The following is a 22,053-nucleotide window of genomic DNA, read 5'->3' as shown; positions in this document are numbered from 1 at the left end:
TTAAATCTTAAATATTAGATAATGAAATCAGTATCTTTGACAAGAGGCCTTTTGGGAAAGCACATTGGAAGATATGTGTTGGGGCTTGAGGGGACTAAAAAATAATGCCCATCTTCACCACCCAAATTTGAAAGCAATTGATAGATGCAGCAGGTAGGTTGATGGTAATTATAATATAGTTATATGTTTGCACAGCATGGCTTAGGTTCAAAGATGAATGGACTTGTTTAGGACACTGTTCTGCCTCCCCATCTCCAAGTATGGCATTGCTCATCCAGTTAGAGATTCAGTAGACCATTTCAGTCTACCAAATACACACATCAACCAGAATGCTGCTGTCTCTAAACTGGGACAAAAAGGGAAGAAAGTAATCAATTCTCTAGCACTTACAATCTTTTAATAGATTAGTCTTACCCAGTTCCGAAATGGGCTAATTGCTGTCACCCCAAATCAGGTTTCATGCTAATCAGTGGGGAAAAGTAAGTAATGGATGGGGTGGAGGTTATGAGTGTTCCTACAGATAAAACTTTCTTCCAATGGGAAACAAGAAGAGTGGGGAAATAAATGTTCATTGTCATTTTCCCCTACCTTTTGATCTTAATCATTACGTTTATGGTCAATCAGGGTCTATCTATCATCCCTTGGAAAGGAGATGAGCAGCTACGAGGGAAGTCTTGCTCCCACCTTTTGAGATTGCTTCAGTACTGTGCCTTTTTGGCTTCTCCTAGGAGTGTTGGTGAAGAGTGTTATTTTTGTAGCCAGAGGTTCTTATTTCAGATAAATACATTTAAATCATCATATTAATTAACTCCAAGACCATTATTTGTCAAGATAGAAACATTTGGCTGCTAGGCCCTTTACATGGGTTATTATTTTTTCTAGTTGGCTCAGGGAAGCTCAGCTCTGTTTATTGTAGTACCTTAGTGACCATAGTTCTGTAAGGGGTGGAAGGTAAATGCCTTGTCCACTGTGGGCTGGTACTATAAAAATGTTAAAGGAAAACTTTAGACAAATTAAATTTCACAGTTTATCTGAACAAAGAACAACTCATGAATTGGGCAGCACTCAGAACCAGAAGAGGTACGAAGGATTCTGCTTAGCATTGTTAGTAGGAAGCTTTTATAGGCTGACACAGAAGCAAAATAGAAAAATCACCTGATTGGCTACAGCTAAGTGTCTGCCTTATTTGGGCTTGGTGTGATGAGCTGACTGCCTGTGATTGGCAGAAACCTGACTGAAATCTGGCTGGTTGTGATCAGATGAAATTCGACTATTTATTATACTCCTAAGTTTCAGTTTGCTTATGTATGAAGTTAGGTTGCAGTTTGTTATATAAAACTCAAAGTACAGAGACAACCTCAGGCAAATGCTTATTTAATTTAACAGAAGTAAATTAAATTAAATGCTTATTTAATTTAACAGAAGTAAGCAGACCACAGTCCCCTGATGAGATATTTGAAAGAAAATTCATGGATCTCTGGTTTCCAAGTTGTCTTATAGATATAGTGGCTCCTTTTTGGCCTCCTAGGGGCCAATAAGACCAGGAGCATTTACAGAGGGACAAAGGCAACCTTTACCTAGAGTAATCCACAGATCCCAACTGGCCGGCTAGTCCAGGAAACAGCACAAACTCAATCCTCTCCCTGGAACACAGACTGGCCTCCAAGGCCATACTCAGATCTCAGTATCAGAATAGAAGCCAAGTCTGGCCTTGCACTCTGCTGCTTGAAGACCCTAGTAGCTGTTTAGTTTAGAAGATGATAAATTAAAGCTGGAGTAGAGCTTAGGTTGTCATCTTCTCAGAATCCACTGCTTCTTGTTCTTGAGCTGCTTTAATGGAGAATCCTCAGCCAAATGTAATTTTAAAGTTAATTTAGTGCCTTCTTTTTTTTTTTTTTTTTTTTTTGAGACGGAGTCTCGCTCTGTCGCCCAGGCTGGAGTGCAGTGGCGCAATCTCGGCTCACTGCAAGCTCCGCCTCCCGGGTTCACGCCATTCTCCTGCCTCAGCCTCCCGAGTAGCTGGGACTATAGGCGCCCGCCCCTGCGCCCGGCTAATTTTTTCTATTTTTAGTAGAGACGGGGTTTCACCATGGTCTCGATCTCCTGACCTTGTGATCCGCCCACCTCGGCCTCCCAAAGTGCTGGGATTACAGGCGTGAGCCACCACGCCTGGCCAATTTAGTGCCTTCTTAAAGGATAAAGCTCACAAGTTCCCGCAGAAACTCCCAAAAATAACTAATACAGAAATTCTCAGTAGTAATTTCAGCCCACCTCGGGTTAAAATCTGAATACTGTAGTTTTTAGCATTTAATTTAGAAAAGTTTGGAGTGAGAAACTTTTGGGAGTATCTTTTTAGAAATTACACTGGCTGGGCATGGTGCCTCACTCCTGTAATCCCAGCTCTTTGGGAGACCGAGGTGGGCAGATCACTTGAGGCCAACATGGTAAAATCTGCGTCTCAACTAAAAATGCAAAAATTAGCCAGGTGTGGTGCCACACACCTGTAATCCCAGCTAACTTGGGAGGCTGAGGCAGGAGAATGGCTTGAACCCGGGATGCAGAGGTTGCAGTGAGCCGAGATTGCGCTACTGCTACACTCCAGCCTGGGTGACAGGCGAGACTCCGTCTCAAGAAAGAAAAGAAAAGCAAGAACAGAAAATCAAACACCGCGTGTTCTCACTCATAGGTGGGAATTGAACAATGAGATCACTTGGACATAGGAAGGGGAACATCACACACCAGGGCCTATTGTGGGGAGGAAGTGGGGGGAGGGATAGCATTAGGAGATATACCTAATGTAAATGACAAATTAATGGGTGCAGCACACCAACATGGCACATGTATACATATGTAACAAACCTGCACGTTGTGCACATGCATCCTAGAATTTAAAGTATAATAAAAAAAAAAAAAAAAGAAAAGAAAAGAAGAGAAGAGATCACACTTACATTAAGAGCAGGCTTACAGAGAAAAGGAGGGAGTAGAAAGGAAATTTCTATTGAATGCTACAAAGCTCAAAGTACTAGATGCTATGTTATGTAATCCTGAGAATAGCAGTGTAATAAATTATTGTTGTCTCCATTTTAAGGTGGAGATACAGTAAACTGAAGCTCAGATAATTTACATTATTTGCCCCAATTTGCTCCTATCTGCCCTATTCCTATTGTTTCTCTTATACTAAGTATCAAGAGAAACTACCGTCATGACTTGTACTAATATTAGGTATATTTTCTAATTCTTGTTACTCTGATCATTAGTGCTTAAAAAGAGTTTATGTTCTGAGTTGGCAGTGTAGTTAGGGAAGCTGTTTTGCTTTGCAGTAAGTTTGGATGAGGGAAAACAGGGGGAGAACATATAAAAGCAACCAGAGAAGAATGAAGGGGAAAAGAAAAAGACAACTTCATTACTTGGAGCTGCAGCAGCGTCTCCTTTTCCCAGCCAGCAACGGAAGTATGCCCCTCCCCTACCTCCTACAGACCTGAGCCCAACACCTTATCTTGAAGCTTTTCTCTCTTCTCTCATTCACACAATCTCCAGGTACATCTCTCCTCCTCCACGTCCATTTTTCTTTTTTTTTTTTTTTTTGAGACGGAGTCTCGCTCTGTCACCCAGGCTGGAGTGCAGTGACCGGATCTCGGCTCACTGCAAGCTCCGCCTCCCGTGTTTACGCCATTCTCCTGCCTCAGCCTCCCGAGTAGCTGGGACTACAGGCGCCCGCCACCTCGCCCGGCTAGTTTTTTGTATTTTTTAGTAGAGATGGGGTTTTACTGTGTTAGCCAGGATGGTCTCGATCTCCTGACCTCGTGATCCGCCCTTCTCGGTCTCCCAAAGTGCTGGGATTACAGGCTTGAGCCACCGCGCCCGGCCTCACCTCCATTTTTCTCTCCTTGTCATTCTTTTTGAGAGTCCAAACCTCCCTCTAGTTGTGAAGATGCTCCTGAGTAGTATTGATGATGATGCATAATAAAGAAAATCTCCAGTCTGAAGTAGAAGCAGAGGAACCTAAACCAGTTTACCTCCTCACCCTAAAATGTTCCAAAAGACCCCGAAAGCCTTTTCTTAACTTAAATGCATTTAATTCAATCTGTTTTTCTTCAAGTAGTAACAGTCAAGATTGAAAAATTATTTCCTTACTCAGTTTTCTCTTTTAGTTATTGGAATTACAAAATTATTGCTTTTTACCATTTTCATATAAGCTCTATGGGATTAAATTTTAAGTAAGTTTCTGTTAATTTAATTTTGGAATTTATTACTTACAAGATTATTTTTATGTGAAATGCATTTCTGAATTCCAAACAAATGGATTACCAATAAACTTTCAAAATGCAACTTGTTTCTAAATTGAATTTTGCCTTTATACTGTTCAAGTTAATGAGAAAGTAAAATAACAATGTAATAATATAATTTAAAATGTTTAATACCTTATAGGATTTGCTACCAAAAATTTTTAGATTAAGGATAGTTATTCTTTTATTTAACAATTCAGAAAAAAGTTAAAGTTTGCAAAAACATTATATAATAATGAAGTTCCAACATCTACTAACAATAATAAAAAACTATTCAAAGTTTTACAAAGCCTTTTTAATTGCACAAATTGTTAATGTAATACTATTGATGATGATTTGCTGAAATGCTGATATACAATTAACTCCACGTTCATTAAATTAATGATAATTTGTCTTATTTGATATTCAATTACAGAAAAAGAGTATTGATGTTATTTGGCTTCCAACAGCGCATTTCCAGAGTCAGACTATACTGTTCTTGGTCCTGAATCAGAGTTTAGTATAGAAAGACTGATGATTGAGCAATCTAATTGAGATAATAGAAAGTCATGAACTAGATCCTCTTGGTGATAATTATTTCCTAATTTTGTCCTATTATTTACTACAAATGTTGATTGTTCTTGAACAGATGACTGCTGACTTGTAATTCCAATGTCTATGCTTTGCTTTCTTATATGATCAATTCGAACATTACTATTTGGATAAGAATTTCTTTTATAATTTTGGAACTTGGATATTTGCTTCTTGTTGCTCCAATATTGTTGCATACATGATATTTTATGAGGCATTTAAAATTTCACTTGACGAGTCTAATAAATTATCCAGTGGTGTTACATTATTTAGTTTATATATATATTTAAAAGGCTTTGAATAACATTTGACAGGTGAGGCACTGGATGTGGGTATGCTCGTTGGTTTTTCTATAGAAAACATTCTTTCAAATTTTCCAGTTTGGGCACTAATTTCATGAATAACAGCTTTATCAAGGTAACCCACAAATTGTTCTGTTAGGCTAGAAAAGTGCTGTGAGAAATTATAGAGTGTATTCCAAGATCTGTTTTCTGGTGTCTGCTTATTAGTTTTCCTCTTTGGTTTATCATAGACAGTTGTGTGGCCTACTTTAAAAGACATGGGGATCTGTATATCTTTTCTCTGTGCTGTAGGCATTGTTTTTTGGGGTTTGAAAAGAGAAATAGATTGATCACCAATTATAGATTTGAGGATTTCACAATTTCTTTCTAAAACAAAATTTGTTCTTTTATGTGGGTAATTGTTTTCGTTTTTCAATGGATGAGAAGAAAATCTATTTTTTGTCAAAAGTAACATTCGTACATATTCTGAGTCATGGAAAATTATGGGATTTGTGTCCTTTTGTTCCTGTGGATTAAAGAAAAGAGTAATTAGTCGTAAGTTCATTGAGTCAAGAAAGCTCCATATATTTTAAAACATGTAAATAAAATTGTAAAATATTCTAAAAATGACTACATACAAATATTTAATATGAACAGTAGCATTATTCAAATATATGAAAATACTGTACTTGTATATAACATACATCCTTCTTATCTTAATATTCTATAGAGATGTTAGTCATGAAACTTGAACTTTTGACCTTAAATGTTTTCTGAAATAAATTGGAATATGAAAAAATAAATATATTTGTTAAATATCTGAGGTACTGCCATTGAGAAATAGGGTAGTTGTACTGGCATTTCTTAGGTTTCCATATTCTAGAAATTAAAAAGCATACCAAAAAATGGATTGAGTCAAAGTTCAGAAGAGACATAACTGATTATAGGCCAAAATTACAAATCTGGATATTCTAGTAAATAATTCAAAAAATTAAAAATTATCTCTACAACTGATATTATTGTACCCTAATACTTAGCACCTAACACCTGACACCTAAAAAGTGCTCAATAAATATTTGTGGAATAAAATAGCCAAAGTAATAGACTGACTCGAGAATAGATCATTTTTATCACAGTAATAGCCAAGTCTGCTATCATTACTGAAAAGATGACAAAGATCTAGTTTTGCAATCCACTGGTGATGCCACTATTACCTATTTAGCCATCATAATGGATGTTTGTAATGTTTTTGGTCTGTCCAACGCCTTAGGACATTTTCTGCTTGATAAGTCTATGTACTCTTAGGTAGAGGCAAGAACCATGTTTGTCAGCTTCTTTGCGGTTAGGACATAGGCATTTGCTCTAGGCTCTGCCATTCAGATACACCTATGAAGTCTTCAGTTCAGAGAAAGCAAGCACTGTGAAAAAGTATTGGGAAAACTATTCTAGTGAGGGTGGTAGGAGTTATATCTAGCTTTGAACAACAGCAGTAGCAAATGTCTTAGAGTATTCCCTGCTCAGCATCGGAGTTATAAACTGTTATCTGTGACAATAGCATGGGCCTCAGTGGAGCAGTCTGGGGCTATATAATTAGGTGATTCCTGGCTAGACAGCTTTCGAGCCAGACTGCCTCTCTAGAGAGCATGAGTTACTAAATAGCCTTTAATAAATGCACTTTCTGGTTGAAAAAGCCAAAACAGATTATTAGAAAAATGGACACATAGTCATAGTCCCATTATTTTAGAACTGGGATCTTGTTATATTGTACAGGCTGGATTCAAATGCCTGGGTTCAAGCAATTCCCCTGCCTTAGACTCCAGAGTAGCAGGGATTACAGGTGCACACCACTGTATTCTGCTAGATTGCTACAGTCATTTTTTTAAAAATCCTTTTTATTTTATAGTTCTATTATAACCAAGCAAATTTGATAAAGCCTTCTTCATAAAGAAAAACACTGAATTTTCAGCTAGTGTAAAGGAATGCGTGGTTTGGGGGTTATGCAAAGAGCATTAAGAACTTAAGTGCTGTTATCACTTTGGAATATGAAACCAAGAGGTAAGAAGGATTTATCAAAGATTCTGGTCACTAAAATATATGGGTGATTCCCGTAAGTTGTATAACTACACATGTTTACTTAACGATAGATGATATGCTTATTACCATGTGAGAAGTTACTGTCTTTGTTGGACTAACGCTGATTATCTTGGCATGTGGATTTTTCAGTTCATCCTCAAAGCACAACGGGAGCAAGCTTTTCTTTCTTACTGAATGATACTTACTTAATTGATAATTTCTGACAGATTTGTTTTCTTTTATATTAAAATCATTCATCTGTGGAGATTTTTTTCTGAAAATAAACACAGTTCAGGGCAATGTTCATAGGGCTGATTGCAGCTTGTTAGTTCTTGTCTGCCTCCTTTTATCCCTGGAAGTCACTGCCAACTTCTGCACCAACCTCTCTCCCACAGACTTTCAAACTGACAAGATCATCCCTTCCTGCCTGGTTTGTGGGAGAACACAGCAAGAGCAGGAGTGGAAGCAAGAGAGTCATATATATACCTCTTTGGATTTTGAGTGGGGACGAGTTGTATGATTACGTAGGTTGAGGAGAACACCAAAGGTAGAGAGGTATTTGCAACGTCCTATGTTGAGATTCTGAAAGAAGCTTCACAGGGCAGCTTCATGCCAACACAGGGTGGCCCCACATTTGTTAAGAGGATAGAGTAGTATGGTCAGGCAGAGACAGGATATTGTTGTTGTTGTTGTTGTTGTTGTTGTTTTGGAAACGGAGTCTCGCTCTGTCGCCCAGGCTGGAGTGCAGTGGCGCGATCTTGGCTTACTGCAAGCTCTGCCTCCCGGGTTCACACCATTCTCCTGCCTCAGCCTCCCGAGTAGCTGAGACTACAGGCGCCCACCACCAGGCCCGACTAATTTTTTTGCATTTTTAGTAGAGATGGGGTTTCACCGTGTTAGCCAGGATGGTCTTGATCTCCTGACCTCGTGATCCGCCTGCCTCGGCCTCCCAAAGTGCTGGGATTACAGGCGTGAGCCACTGCGCCCGGCCAGGATATAGTTTTTAAACTGAATTAAACCTAAAGTGGTTGTTCATTATTGATTCAAACAAAGTTTGAAACACACTGGATTAATGATTTTTTCACTACATAAAGTTTGAAGGGTTTATGAGAAAAATGAGAACTTTATCCAAAGAAAAGCTACTTTTTCACATCCGTGTTGTAGTGTAAGTAAATGTGTGCATTTACTAAAAAAAAAAAAAAAAAATTGTATTCCCTCTATTCATTTTTCCATGCCTTTCTCTCCGTTCGATTGTACTATGGAACTAAATGATAACAATAAGGTAGAATAAATTTATTCTGGTCAATTATAAAATGTGTCCTATTAGAAACATCATTAAACAGAACAAAATACTAAGTATTTTGAAATAAATTACCTTTTATTTCTATCACCTTCTAAGTGACCAACAGAATCCAATGGTTTTCTAGGTTTTTTTTCAATTTGACCTGAAATTTTAAAAGATTTTCATAAAAGACACATAGATATTCTGACATTTAGGAAAATATCTTGCACAAAATATTTTACAATTTAAAATAACATATGGAAAGCACCTAGTATAGTGCCTGGTCTGTAGTAGCTACTCAGTAAATATTTCTTGAATGAACTAGATAGAACTGGAAAAGACTGAGATCAAAGCTCCAGTATTTGGCTAAAACAGATCAAACATAAAAGTGGTCTTGGAGATTTTTTGTGGAAGAAAGGCATCCCTAAATTTTCAAATCTCTCCGTTATGTGGCGTCACTATTAACCAGTAGGAAGCTTCAGACGGTTATCACTTGGTAGGGAGGGAAGACAGCTTGCAGATATCAAACAGATCTTGCCATGTGGCATGAAGTAAGCATCCAAGGTTGATTTCTTTCAAACATGTCTGGTGGCCACTCCAGCATTTTTCTACACACACATGCTATTAGCAACAGTTTCAGCTTTTTCCTCGTCCTCAAGTAGTTTATATTCTAGTGCAGTACTTCCCAGTCTTTCCCATTTAATTGCAAGCATACTAATTTATATTATTTGTACAGTATACTGGAATAAATGCTTGAGTCTGGGTAGGCTACCATAGGGTCAACTGAGCAACCTTGATGGCCAAGGAATCAATATTTCAGCACACCTATAACCCCCTCCAAGCACAACAGTTTACCACAGTACTATTTGGGAAGCTCTGTTCTAGAGGGAGGAAATGGTCAATAAACAAGTAAACCAGCTGGGCATGGTGATATGCCTTTGTAATCCCAGCTATTCAGGAGGCTGAAGTGGGAGGACTGCTTGAGGCCAGGAGTTTGGGGCCAGCTGGGGCAGTATAGTAAGACCCCCATCTCAAAAAACAAAAACAAACACAAACAAAAAAAAAACTCCGACAACAACAAAAACAAGTAAACCAACCAACAAATAAATATATAATATAATTTCGAATACTTTGGAAGTATTTGAAGCATTCAAGTATTATGGAAGAATATAAACATAGTACTTCACCTAGGGTGGCTATAGATGTCCTCTTTTAAGAAGGGATATTTGAGCTGAAATCTGAGTAAAGAGAAAGAGGCAGAGGAAACAGCAAGTGTGGATGGAGGTCTCAGTGTGAAGTCAGTGTGGAATGCTGAAAGAACAAAGAGGCCAGTGTTGCTCGGGTGCGGTGAATTAGGAGGAGAGCAGAGTAAGATGGGTTGAAACACGTAGCAGGGCAAAGTCATCTAGGGTCACATAAGCCATGGTGAAGAGTTAAGATATTATTCTGGTTACAACAGAGATCCTTAGGAGGGTTTTCAACAGAACAATAATGTAGTTTCATTTATACTTTAGAAAGATCACTCTGCTCGCTCAGAGATGGATGGTCTGTGGGGAGAAGGGGGAATGTGGGTGGCAAGAGTAGCAATGGAGTAACCAGTTAGGAGGCTGTTGCTATTATCTAGATAAACTTGTTGGTTGACTCGATAAGGATTGTAGCAGTGTAAGTGGTGAGAAATGGTTGGCTTCAGTTTCTACTTAGAGGGAGATCCAACTTTTTCCCATTTGCAGGAATGGGATAGATAGGAGAAAAACAGGCCCACTGACTGAAACAAGGTGCTGGGTTAAGGATCCCTGACTTGTGAAAGGAGAGTAAAAATCAGTTCTTTCCATTGCCAATTGGCTAACCTGGAACTAAGTCAAACCACATCAGAGATGGATGACTGAATCTGCCATATCCCCAATTATTACCCTGGCAGAGGAATCCCATTCACAACTCTAAAATCTGGTCTGGCCTGAGGGCCATGAGGTCTGAGTAATGGCAACTGCAAAACTTCTGGAAAGGAAAGAGTGACATATAGTGAGTGGTGAATAAGAGAGAGAACCTTCTGAAATTCTAAAACATATGAAAAATATTGCCAGGTGCAGTGGCTCACACCTATAATCCCAGCACTTTGAGAGGCTGAAGTGGGTGGATCACATGAGGTCAGGAGTTTGAGACCAGCCTGGCCAACATGGTGAAACCCCGCCTCTACTAAAAGTACAAAAATCAGCTGGGCATGGTCGCGAACGCCTGTAATCCCAGCTACTTGGGAGGCTGAGGCAGGAGTTGCTTGAACCCAGGAGTTGGAGGTGGCAGTGAGCAGAGATCATGCCACTGCACTCCAGGCTAGGTGACAAGATGAGACTCAGTTTCAAAAAAAAATTATAATAATAAAACATATGAAAAATATAAATCTAAGAAAGGCAGCAAACAAAATCTACAAGGGGGTCAGCAATACAATTAAATAGAAGAATCTAAAAATAAACTGAAAACCCTTGCCGTCTTAAGATACATACCTCAATTTTAAGATGTATAGTAGCAAGTGTCATACTTAAATTAACAGTGTCAATTGATGACATCTTAGATTTGGTAAAATATGTTTAGAAATTTCAAAGGTATAAATAAAAAAATGCATTAGAGAATAAGCTATTATTCAATAAAAACAGACTAAGGTAAAAATAAAAACAGGTCAATATTTTAAAAACTGGAAATCTTGGAAGTAAGAAATATAAATCTAGATTACATGGGCAAAGGGAAAATTAATGAATTGAAAGAAAATGTTGAGGAATTCACCAAGAATGCATAGAAAGATAAATAAAAAACCTGAAAGAACAGTTCAAAATAATGAAAAACCCACTGCAAGTCTTGGACATTTATCCAATAGCTTTGGAAGAAGAAAATAGCAGAAATGGTAAAGAATCTATATTTGAAGAGATAATAACCAATAATTCTAACTGACAGACGTGTATCTCAAGGATTGAAGATGACAGACAGAATACATCTATATCCAGACACTTTGTACTAAAAATGCGAATCATAAAGAATAAAGAGAAAAGTCCTAAAACTACCAGAAAGTTAAAAACAGTTATTCTATAGAAGAATGACAATTGGACTATGAACAGAATTCTAATCTATGAATGATTCAAGAAGATAATAAAGTTATCTGTAAAGTGCTGAGAAAAAGTAATTTACAGTGTAGAAATTTACATAAACTCAACAGTCATTCCAGAGTGACAGCAAAATAAAGGCACTTCAGATATATAAGGATCCAAAGAGTTAACAGCCAACAGGTCACCATTGAAAGAATGACTAACATATGCTCTTCATGAAAAATGTAATAGAACACAGATGGGGCTGAGTGTGGTAGCTCACACCTGTAATCCCAGCACTCTGGGAGGCTGAGGCAGGTGGATCACCTGAGGACAGGAGTTTGAGAGCAGCCTGACCAGTATGGTGAAACCCCATCTCTACCAAAAACACAAAAATAGCCAGGCGTGGTGGTGCATACCTATAATCCCAGCTACTTGGGAGGTTGCAGTAAGCCAGGGTCGCGCCATTGCACTCCAGCCTAGGCAACAAGAGTGAAACTCTGTCTCAAAAAAAATAAACAAACACAAATGGTAGGATACAGGAGTCAATGATGAGCACAGAATTTGATGAACTGCTATGTATTTAATCAGCATTGTCTTTAAAAACTAATAGTATTTTGTATTTTAAATGAAATATTGTTAATATTTGCTGCACTTGTGTAAGCTTTTTGCAGTTATTTTAATCTACCGTATTTTTGGTGTTTTAGACTTCTGTCATGTCAGCCTTTTGTTTTTTTCTTTAACTTTGCTTTATTGAGGTATAATTTACATACAATAAAATACACGTATTTTAACGTAATGAACAGTTTGATAAACATTGATAAATATATGCACTCATGTAAGTAAAATCAAGATATAGAGTATTTCCATTATTCTCCGATAGTTTCCCCCCACCCCCTTTTAGTCAATTCATTTGATTTGTTCTGTTCTTTCCTTCAAACTCACTGTTTATCTCAGTGTTGGATACCTGGTTTCTTCCCTCAATATACTATCTTGTCTAATGTGGTCATATTTTTGTCCCCTTACACTGCACACTGTATATATTCCAAAACTGCTTTTCGGATTTCAGTTCGGTTTACTTCAATGTTTATTTTACTCTTTGAGGCTTTTAACATAATTTTAAGTTACCTATTAGCATTACCTATTTCTTTAAAAATATTTTTTAATTCTGGTAGCATCATTTCATTCTTGATGATTATGTTTTACATTTCCAAATCTTACTTCATAGAATTCTGATTTTCTTTAACTCCTTCAGCATATAGAACAATTATTGTTTAAGTTTATTCCTGGTTCATGGGGAACAAATTCTGCCAAAATGTGACCATCAGCTATTTTTTAAATTATGACCTCTCTTCGCTATGGAATTTTTCCATAGGTCCCATGCTTTGTTCTTATTTTTCTTTCTGCTCAACTTTGAATCAGATCACTTAAATGTGGGCTTATTTATTTGTCCAAAAACAACAGATGTAAATTTTTTTATGTTCTCCCTGTTTACTTATGCACTGTTAAACTCTCCCCTTAGAAATTAACATGTAAATCCAGATGTCGTTACCTTTTATTATGAGTTCAGGCACTCAGCTACTGAGTAGGCTGATAAGGAAGCTGTAGCCCTGGAAGATGGTGGAGAAGTTTGTTTCTGGGCACTGTATATTTTGTGAAACCTTTTCATGACCCCAGGGTGGTGGTGGTGGGTACTCTGTTTATGTGTGAGGTGTCACTTGGGTTTCATTTTTTTATCTCTCTCTTGGGGTAAGCAAGTTAGTTTGGTAGTTGAGGGAGGAACTTAGTCAAGTAAGGGCCTCATGGCTCACAGGCTATTTGAAGGAATTGTGTTTTTTCTTTGCAGTTATCGTTGGTCACAATCCAAAAATCGTTCCTAGAAAACTGTATTTTGTCTCTTCTGTTATCAACCCTCCTTTCAAGTCCCTGCTCCTTTAAGTTAGGAGGTTTTTACCCTAGCTCTGAGTACATCTAAAGCAATACGAGGAAGCCAGAGAAAAAAGTGACAAGTTATGATCATTATATTTCTCTCCAAATATTGCTAGCACAGACTTTGAATGCTGCTGACTTACAATGAGGAAAGGAATCCCAAGGGGAGAATTTCGCATCTTTCTCGGACCTATCATTGACAACAAACTCTATTTCTTTAAGTTGAATGTGAGAGAGAGAGTGTGTGTGTGTGTCTGTGTGTGTGTGTGTGTGTGTGTGTGTGTGTGTGTGTGTAGTGGAGTCGGTGGTTATAATAGGGGATTTTTTTCAGAATATTCTCTATTGGCTCTTTCAACGGTTATTCTTTTCTCCTAAGAAATGGAATTGTGCGCTGACTTCTGGAAGATTCTTTCAAACTGCTTCATAATGTAATATGTGACAGATTTTCTTTGAGTTAGGGATAAAATGTCCCAGTTTCAATTTAATAAATTTTTCTTCTCTATTTTCTTTTTGTGTTATTCATTCTGGCCAGGATGAACTTGTATTTTTGTTGACAACTTTCCCAGAAGTCTTACTTTGGGACTTTGATAAAAAGTATAAAATGCTTCCTTAGAGAGACTTAAGAACTTTTCTAAAGGGAGATTGCTTTGCTGAACTAATAGAACATCCTGTCACTGCTTTCAGGGAACACTTCAGAGAAGATGTGGCATCTGAATGGAACCTTCAAGGATAATGTAGCAAATGGAGGTTGCCTACTTCACAGTCATTTTTTACCCTTCTTTACTAACAGCACTCCAGTCTTATCTCCTTCCAAGCAACCATGTCCTACAAAGAAGGCTGGTATCTTTCCCGGCTCAATGGAGTAAATCTTGAGTAATCTAAGCTGTGTTTTTCAAAATGTGAGCTACAAACCATTCCTGTGTTGTGAAATCAATTTAGTGTATCCTGAACAGCATTTAAGAAAATGAAGTAGACTATAACAGAATGTATCATCTGGATCCTTAGTAATTACTTTACAAAATACAGAAATACTACAATCAAATTCAACTGACAGAGAGAAAGAGAGATAATTAGGACTCTAGGAAGCTGAATCTTCTGCTCCGTGTGTGTGTGTGTGTGTGTGTGTGTGTGTGTGTGTGTGTGTAATATAAAAAGTATTTCCTACTGTGGCCATGTTGAAAGTTGGAAAAAGTGATCTAAGCCAATGATGATTTATTGGTTTAGATGTGGATGCATGAGGCTCTTTGAGCCAAAGAAACATAAGGGGGAGTTGGCTTTGGGAAAAACATTTTTTTCATTCTTACCAAGGCATAAAAAGCATTTCTAGTCACACAAGCTATATTGAATAGTTGTCATCATACTGTACAGCAAGGATAGGAGGACAAGCTACCTGCTAAGACCATTGAGGAAAGACAGAGGAACTGGACATTTTTTCCACCACTGTATTCCTCTATTCAATCTCAGCAGCCACAATCAGACAGACAGAAAGCACGAGAATATTTTTTTTCTTGCATCTGTGGTGGAAACCTTAGCAGCAGACAGTAACTACTCCAGGTCTGTCAAATAGATGCATGGAACTGAATATCTAATGACATTATAAAGCCCCTGAACGAGCCAACCCTGCAAATGCCTTTCTGATGGACTTCTTGTTTTTTTAGATAATAAATATCTTTACAGTTTAAGCTACAGGCGGTTGGATTTTCTTTTATTTGAGGCTAAAATCTCTTAACTATGAAAGTCGAACAGGAATCCATCAGGTGAAAACATATGTTTGAAGCATAGGCAACATACAATGAATCAAATCACACAGTAATTTGGTTAACTAAGTAAAACAGCCTGTTAAATATAACTAGAATCAGTGTGGTGTGGATAGGTTTACGAGAAAGAAAAGAAGGCTGGAGAAAGATCGTTATTGTAGTGTGATCAAAGACTAATATTCCTTGGTTAAAGATTTTCTTAATGCTTACACCCTAAGTTTAGATGCAGGTAACTTTCAATTATTTCAATGTAAACATGCAATTTCTATACCTGTAAATAAAGTAGAGTCTTTTTCCTTTTTATGAGCATTAGACTGAATGTTGAACATAGGAGAAAAGTCTGTAGAACCCAGTGATCTTCTACATGCTTGTCTATGCTGTGAATGTAGAACATTCAGAGGCCTTGCATTTTCCATCTAAACATCAGGAAAAATGGAAAATTATCTTAGAAATGATTTCTTTCCGTGTATATTAATAAATAATTTGTGTTTGAGTATTCACATTTGCAATATTGAATTATGATAACTAACAGCTGTCTGGTTCTTTAAATATTTTCAAATGTGATTTAATTCTCAGAAAAACCTACTATGAGATGAGCATTATCAATAAGAAAACAAACCTTCAGAAGTTAAAAGATCTGCTTATGCTCACACTTTTTACTAATTTATTTTTCCTTTGTCTATGAAACTTAACCTTTATATTCACATAAAATTTCTCTCTCCAGGCCGGGCGCGGTGGCTCAAGCCTGTAATCCCAGCACTTTGGGAAGCCGAGACGGGCGGATCACGAGGTCAGGAGATCGAGACCATCCTGGCGAACACGGTGAAACCCCGTCTCTACTAAAAAGTACAAAAAAACTAGCCGGGCGAGGCGGCGGGCGCCTGTAGTCCCAGCTACTCGGGAGGCTGAGGCAGGAGAATGGCGTGAATCCGGGAGGCGGAGCTTGCAGTGAGCCGAGATCTGGCCACTGCACTCCAGCCTGGGCGACAGAGCGAGACTCCGTCTCAAAAAAAAAAAAAATTTCTCTCTCCAAGTTCAGGGGAAGTCTGAAGTTCAAATACTGAGAAATAAAGCCTTCTCTGTTTTAACAAACGATTACTCTAACATAGAGTTGGTACAGCAGATCATTTCTGAGTAGAGAAGAAACTGAAAAACAATGATCCGGCTTTTCCTAGACTAGAGGATCAGATTGGGTCCATATATTTTTTATTAAAATGCACATATCTAGGCATTCAAAATATACATATGCACATGTTAATATAAATGGAATACTTTGTGGTTCTCTGTTAACAAACTAAACAACTAACTGTTTAGAACCCATTTTTTTTCACACTAGGCACAGAATATATTTCGTTCTGGATAATATGAAATAAAAATAAGGTATATGACAAAAGTCTAGGCCACAAAGACCTCACATTTTTATGGTATAGGATTTGCATACACAAAACAGTAGTAAATAAAATAGAGTAATATCACTAAAAAGCAAACCAATCAATACAATCTATAAATGAGGAAGAGTTTAAAAAGGGAGGGATATCCATGAAGACTAAAATAGGAAAGATTTCATAGAGGGAGAAGAAAATGCTAAGATTTAAAAGACAAGGGTATTTCAGGCAAGATCAACAGCATAAGCCTGGAATGTTCATAAGACAGGCAGAAAAACAGTATAGTTATATCAGGAAGGCATTTATTATTTATTGGGATTAAAAGATAAGTTCAAATAGGTAAGAAGATGAGTTGTGAGGGGGATAGACCACAGATGTCTTGAAAGACAGTCAAAGCAACTTTATCCTAAAGAAAAATTACCAACATTGTCACGAGGAATTGGAAATTGGAGCCCATCAATAATTCTTAAAAGGAATGTAAGGGAGTTTCAAATAACTACCTTTAAAACATAGTTTAAAAGAGTAACCAGCCCCAGATAGATTTACAGATAAGTTGTTTTAAGCTTTCATGGAAAAAATTGTTCTCATGCAATATAATATCATTAAATTAAAAAGTAAACAACTTTTCATTTCTTTTTATAAGCTGGTATAGTCTTAAAAGCCAAAGTCTGGAAAAATAAAGAAGGCTACAAGTTAATCTTACCTATGACTTCAGGATTTTTCACAAATTTAAAATAAAATACCGATCAACACTATACTAGTACAAGTTTACAACAGCCAAATAAAACCATCAAGAAATTAAAGGTTTCTATATGTTATTATAACTCATTACCCATAGGTCAAAAGGATTAAAATGATGTAATTATTTTAATAGCTGCAATACTGATAAATCTGATAAATTTAACAACTATTATTGATAAGAACGGTAATAAAACTACATAGAGATAATACTTTCTTAATGTGAGAAAGAATATTGGCCAGGTGCGGTGGCTCATGCCTGTAATCCCAGCATTTTGGGAGGCTGAGGCAGGTGGATCACCTGAGGTCAGGAGTTTAAGACCAGCGTGGCCAACACTGTGAAACCCGTCTCTACTAAAAATCCAAAATAAGCCGGGCATGGTGGTGCACACCTGTAGTCCCAGCTACTCGGGAAGCTGCGGCGGGAGAATTGCTGGAATCTGGGAGGCAAAGGTGGCAGTGCACTGAGATCATGCCACTGCACTCAAGCCTGAGGGACAGAGTGAGACTCTGTCTCAAAAAAAAAAAAAAAAAAAAAAAGAATATTTAAAGATAATTTTAAAAATTATATATATGTAAAAGTAACAGTCAACATCATCGTTAATGGTAATATATTAGTCTATGACATGGCGACAGTAACATCTATCACCACAGTTATTTATAAATTTTTAGGGAGTGCCCAGTAATGCAACAGGAAAAGATAATAAAAGTAGTAAAGACTGGGGAATTCTGATTCAACATAGCTGAGTAATCCTCTATCAGACCTACCTACCCACAGATAAAAACCATAGACTCTAGACAAAATGCTCTAGATAAAATACACACACACATGCATGCACACACATGACCTTAAGGTCCTGGAGAATAAACAAAAGCAGGTGGCAAAGAGAAAGTATTGACACTTGGTATCACTGATTTGCATGGAGTGGAGTTGCTATTTGTATAGCTTTTAGCTTGAAGGCAGACTGAAGTTGGCATCGCATGGAGCATCTAAAATTCTGCTAGAAAAACCATGTTATTTCTGGCCAGAAGAACCAGAAGACAAAGTTTGGGCAAACAAAGCTGCTGGAAAGTGAGAAAGGAATGATGCAAAGAAGAGAGCCAAAGATGGCAGCTCCATTTCCTGCATGAGAGACTTCTATGTGTAAGAGACTACCTGTTCAAGTCTCTGGTTAACCCCTAAACCATGCATGTTTAGAAACTCCTGCAAGCAGCCTGCTAAGGATAAAACAATTGAACTAAAATTTGAACTGCTGTTCACGAGTCATTTGTATTTTGAGTACAATCAAGATAATTGACTGCTAGAACAAAAACATCAATAAATTTTGTAGGACAACAGGAGCGTGCAGTCTTCACAATACAATAGTCACAATGTCCAAGATCAACCCAACTTGATCTAAAAGAACCGAGGAAGTGAGACCTAGTGTTAACATAAAAGACAATCCAACAAGACCAGATATTGAATGACCCAGACATTGGAATTAACAGATTTTATAGCAGCTATTATAACTATGCTTGATGGGTCGGGCACGGTGGCTCACGCCTGTAATCCTAACACTTTAAGAGGCCGAGGCAGGTGCATCACTTGAGGTCAGGAGTTCGAGACCAGCCTGACCAACATGGTGAAACCCTGTCTCTACTAAAAATCCACATACACACACACATACAAAATAGCTGGGGTTGGTTGCACACATCTGTAGTCCCAGCTACTCAGGAGGTTGAGACAGGAGAATCACTTGAATCTGGGAGGCAGAGGTTGCAGCAACTGAGATTGCGCCACTGCACTCCGGCCTGGGTGACAGAGCAAGACTTCACCTAAAAAACAAAAACAAAACCAACCAAACAAACAAAAAACCATGCTTCATGAAAAAAGTAAAATATGTTCAAAGTAAAGGAAAAACATAGGGAATCTTATCAGAGAAACAGAAACTACTTTTTAAAATGGAAATTATAGAATTAAAACATGTAATATCTGTTGAGCTTAAAATAGAGAAAATATCTGAGGGAATAATCTGAGAACTTAAAGATAGATCAATAGAAATTATTTAATATGAAAAAATAGAAATTCAGGAACCTGTAGGACAATAATGAAAAGTCTGACATGTTTAATAAGAACCTCAGAGGGAGACTCTTATCCCCTTTACTTTCTTTAAAACACATCGAATTTCTGAAAGCAAAAATTATAATACCGTCCTGCAGGGTTTATAGTATTACATACAGAAACTATAGTACAAAGGTTTGGGGAAGTAAATGGAACTATACAATTTAAAGATTTCTACATCTTTTTTTTTTTTTTTTTTTTTTTTTTTTTTTTTTTTTGAGACGGAGTCTCGCTCTGTAGCCCAGGCTGGAGTGCAGTGGCCGGATCTCAGCTCACTGCAAGCTCCGCCTCCCGGGTTCACGCCATTCTCCGGCCTCAGCCTCCCGAGTAGCTGGGACTACAGGCGCCTGCCACCTCGCCCGGCTAGTTTTTTGTATTTCTTAGTAGAGACGGGGTTTCACCGTGTTAGCCAGGATGGTCTCGATCTCCTGACCTCGTGATCCGCCCGTCTCGGCCTCCCAAAGTGCTGGGATTACAGGCTTGAGCCACCGCGCCCGGCCAGATTTCTACATCTTTATGTGAAGTAGTACAATTTTACTCTAAGTAGACTGACAAGTTGATGATGTATACTTTAATCTATACCAAAACCGCTAAAAATCCCAAACAAATAAAAAGAGACATAACTAAAAGCCAACGGATACATTAAAGTGAAATTTTGATAAATATTCAAATAATCCAAAGAAAGGCAGAAAAGAAGGAACAGAGGAACAAAAAGCACAGGGACAAACAAACAAAACAGAATAAAATGATAGACTTAATTTCACCCATATCAACAATTGCATTAAACATTAATGAAATAAGAATTTCAATTAAAAGACATTGTCAGAATAGATTTTTTAAAAAGCAAGACTCAAGTATATGCTATGTGTAAAAAATGTACTATAAATATAAGTTGAAAGTAAACTGATGGAAAAATACATACTATGTAAACAGGATGCATAAGAAGGCTGCAGTGGTTCTATAAATATCAGGTAAGATAGACATCTGGCCAGGCGCAGTGGCTCACACCAGTAATCCCAGCACTCTGGGAGGCTGAGGTGGGTGGATCACCTGAGGTCGGGAGTTCAAGACCAGCCGGACCAGCTTGGAGAAACCCTGTCTCTACTAAAAATTCAAACAATTAGCTGGGCATGGTGGCGCATGCCTGTAATCCCAGCTACTCAGGAGGCTGAGGCAGGAGAATCACTTGAACCCAGGAGGTGGAGGTTGCAGTGAGCTGAGATTGCACCACTGCACTCCAGCCTGGGCAACAAGAGCGAAACTCCGTCTCAAGAAAAAAAAAAAAGAAAAGAAAAGAAAAGAAAGATAGATATCAAGAAAAATAGTATTACCAGAGACAGAGACAGACATTTCACTATAACAAAAAGATCAATTCATCAGGGAGACATAAATATCATAAATACATATACACCTAATAATAGGGTTACAAAATACATGAAGCAGGCTGGCCACAGTGGCTCATGCCTGTAATCTCAGCACTTTGGGAGGCTGAGGTGGGCAGATGACCTGAGGCCAGGAGTTCGAGACCAACCTGGCCAACATGGCGAAACCACATCTCTACCAAAAAAAAAAAAAAAAAAAGCCAGGTATGGTGGTGGGTGCTTGTAATCCCAGCTACTCAGGAGGCTGAAGGAGGAGAATTACTTGAATTTGGGAGGTGGAGGCTGCAGGGAGCCAAGATGGTGCCAAGATCTTGGAAAAAAAAAAAACATATATATATATATATATATATATATATGAAGCGGAAATTTACAGAGTCAGAGAAATGGGCTATTTTATAATCATGAAGATTTTAACATCTCCTAGCAATTGACAGAATAACTAGATTTTTAAAGGTCTGTAAAGACACAGATGACCTGAATGAAACTAACAACCATCTTGACCTAATTTATACATATACTTTCATATTTTATATCTATAATAGAGATATATATTTATAAATATACTCATATACTTGTGTACTTATAGAACACTATGCCATATAACTGCTAAATACACATTCTTTTAAGTGCACTTAGTACTTTCAATAAGACAGACCATATCCTGAGCCCTGAAACAAGTCTAAATAGAAGTTTAACTGGATTGGAACCCTACATAATGTATTATTTGACCACAACGTAATTAAATTAGATATCAATAACAGTAAGATAGCTGGAAAAACTCCAAATATTTTGAAATTCTATAACATACTTCTGAAGAATCCATATTTCAAAGAAGAAATTAGAAAACTTTTTCAAACTGAATGATAGTGAAAATGTAACACATCAAATTTCATGGAATTTCAGTTTTCCAAACAAGAAATTGGGGGATTATCATTCTAAGCACTAACTACAATCACTTGCAAACTCCATCAAGCCAGACTATTTAATTTCTTCCTAATCAGTGTCCTCCACTACATTCCCATTTCTACTGCTTTGGCTCAGTCTCTCACCATTTCTTACACTGAAGATATGTCTAAGAAATATTTCAACACAAGTCAAACAAGAAATTATTGAAGGATCAAGGCCTTTCAGGAGTCAGTATGAATGTAGATTAGGGGAACTAGTAGAGGCATAAGTTTTAAATGGGAGAGGTCCTTCT

The 22,053-nt window shown here is 37.6% G+C and overlaps 1 protein-coding gene and 1 pseudogene across 15 annotated transcripts in view; both read right to left on the bottom strand.

Annotated features, from left to right (window-relative positions):
* Positions 1-4,559: 4,559 nt before the first annotated feature.
* The window catches only part of C1H1orf141 (chromosome 1 C1orf141 homolog), a 69,698-nt gene continuing 52,204 nt past the window's right edge, over positions 4,560-22,053 (bottom strand). For 9 of the 15 annotated variants that reach the window (XM_071091496.1, XM_071091507.1, XM_071091520.1 and 6 more), the window contains 4 exons: positions 15,521-15,665; positions 8,586-8,655; positions 7,298-7,484; positions 4,560-5,663 (listed from right to left, as the gene is read on the bottom strand). In XM_071091496.1, the coding sequence (XP_070947597.1) occupies positions 5,064-5,663; positions 7,298-7,484; positions 8,586-8,655; positions 15,521-15,665 (1,002 nt within the window). In that variant the 3' untranslated portion in view covers positions 4,560-5,063. Of the gene's footprint in view, positions 5,664-7,296; positions 7,485-8,585; positions 8,656-15,520; positions 15,666-22,053 lie in introns of those variants that run through there. The other 6 variants (XM_071091527.1, XM_071091521.1, XM_011770514.2 and 3 more) reach the window with 6 other exon arrangements.
* LOC112429616 (small nucleolar RNA SNORA31) lies at positions 14,931-15,065 on the bottom strand (annotated as a pseudogene).

This window comes from Macaca nemestrina, chromosome 1 (assembly GCF_043159975.1).
Source record: "Macaca nemestrina isolate mMacNem1 chromosome 1, mMacNem.hap1, whole genome shotgun sequence".
NCBI lineage: Eukaryota > Metazoa > Chordata > Mammalia > Primates > Cercopithecidae > Macaca > Macaca nemestrina.
This window is presented reverse-complemented; position numbering and strand designations above follow the sequence as displayed.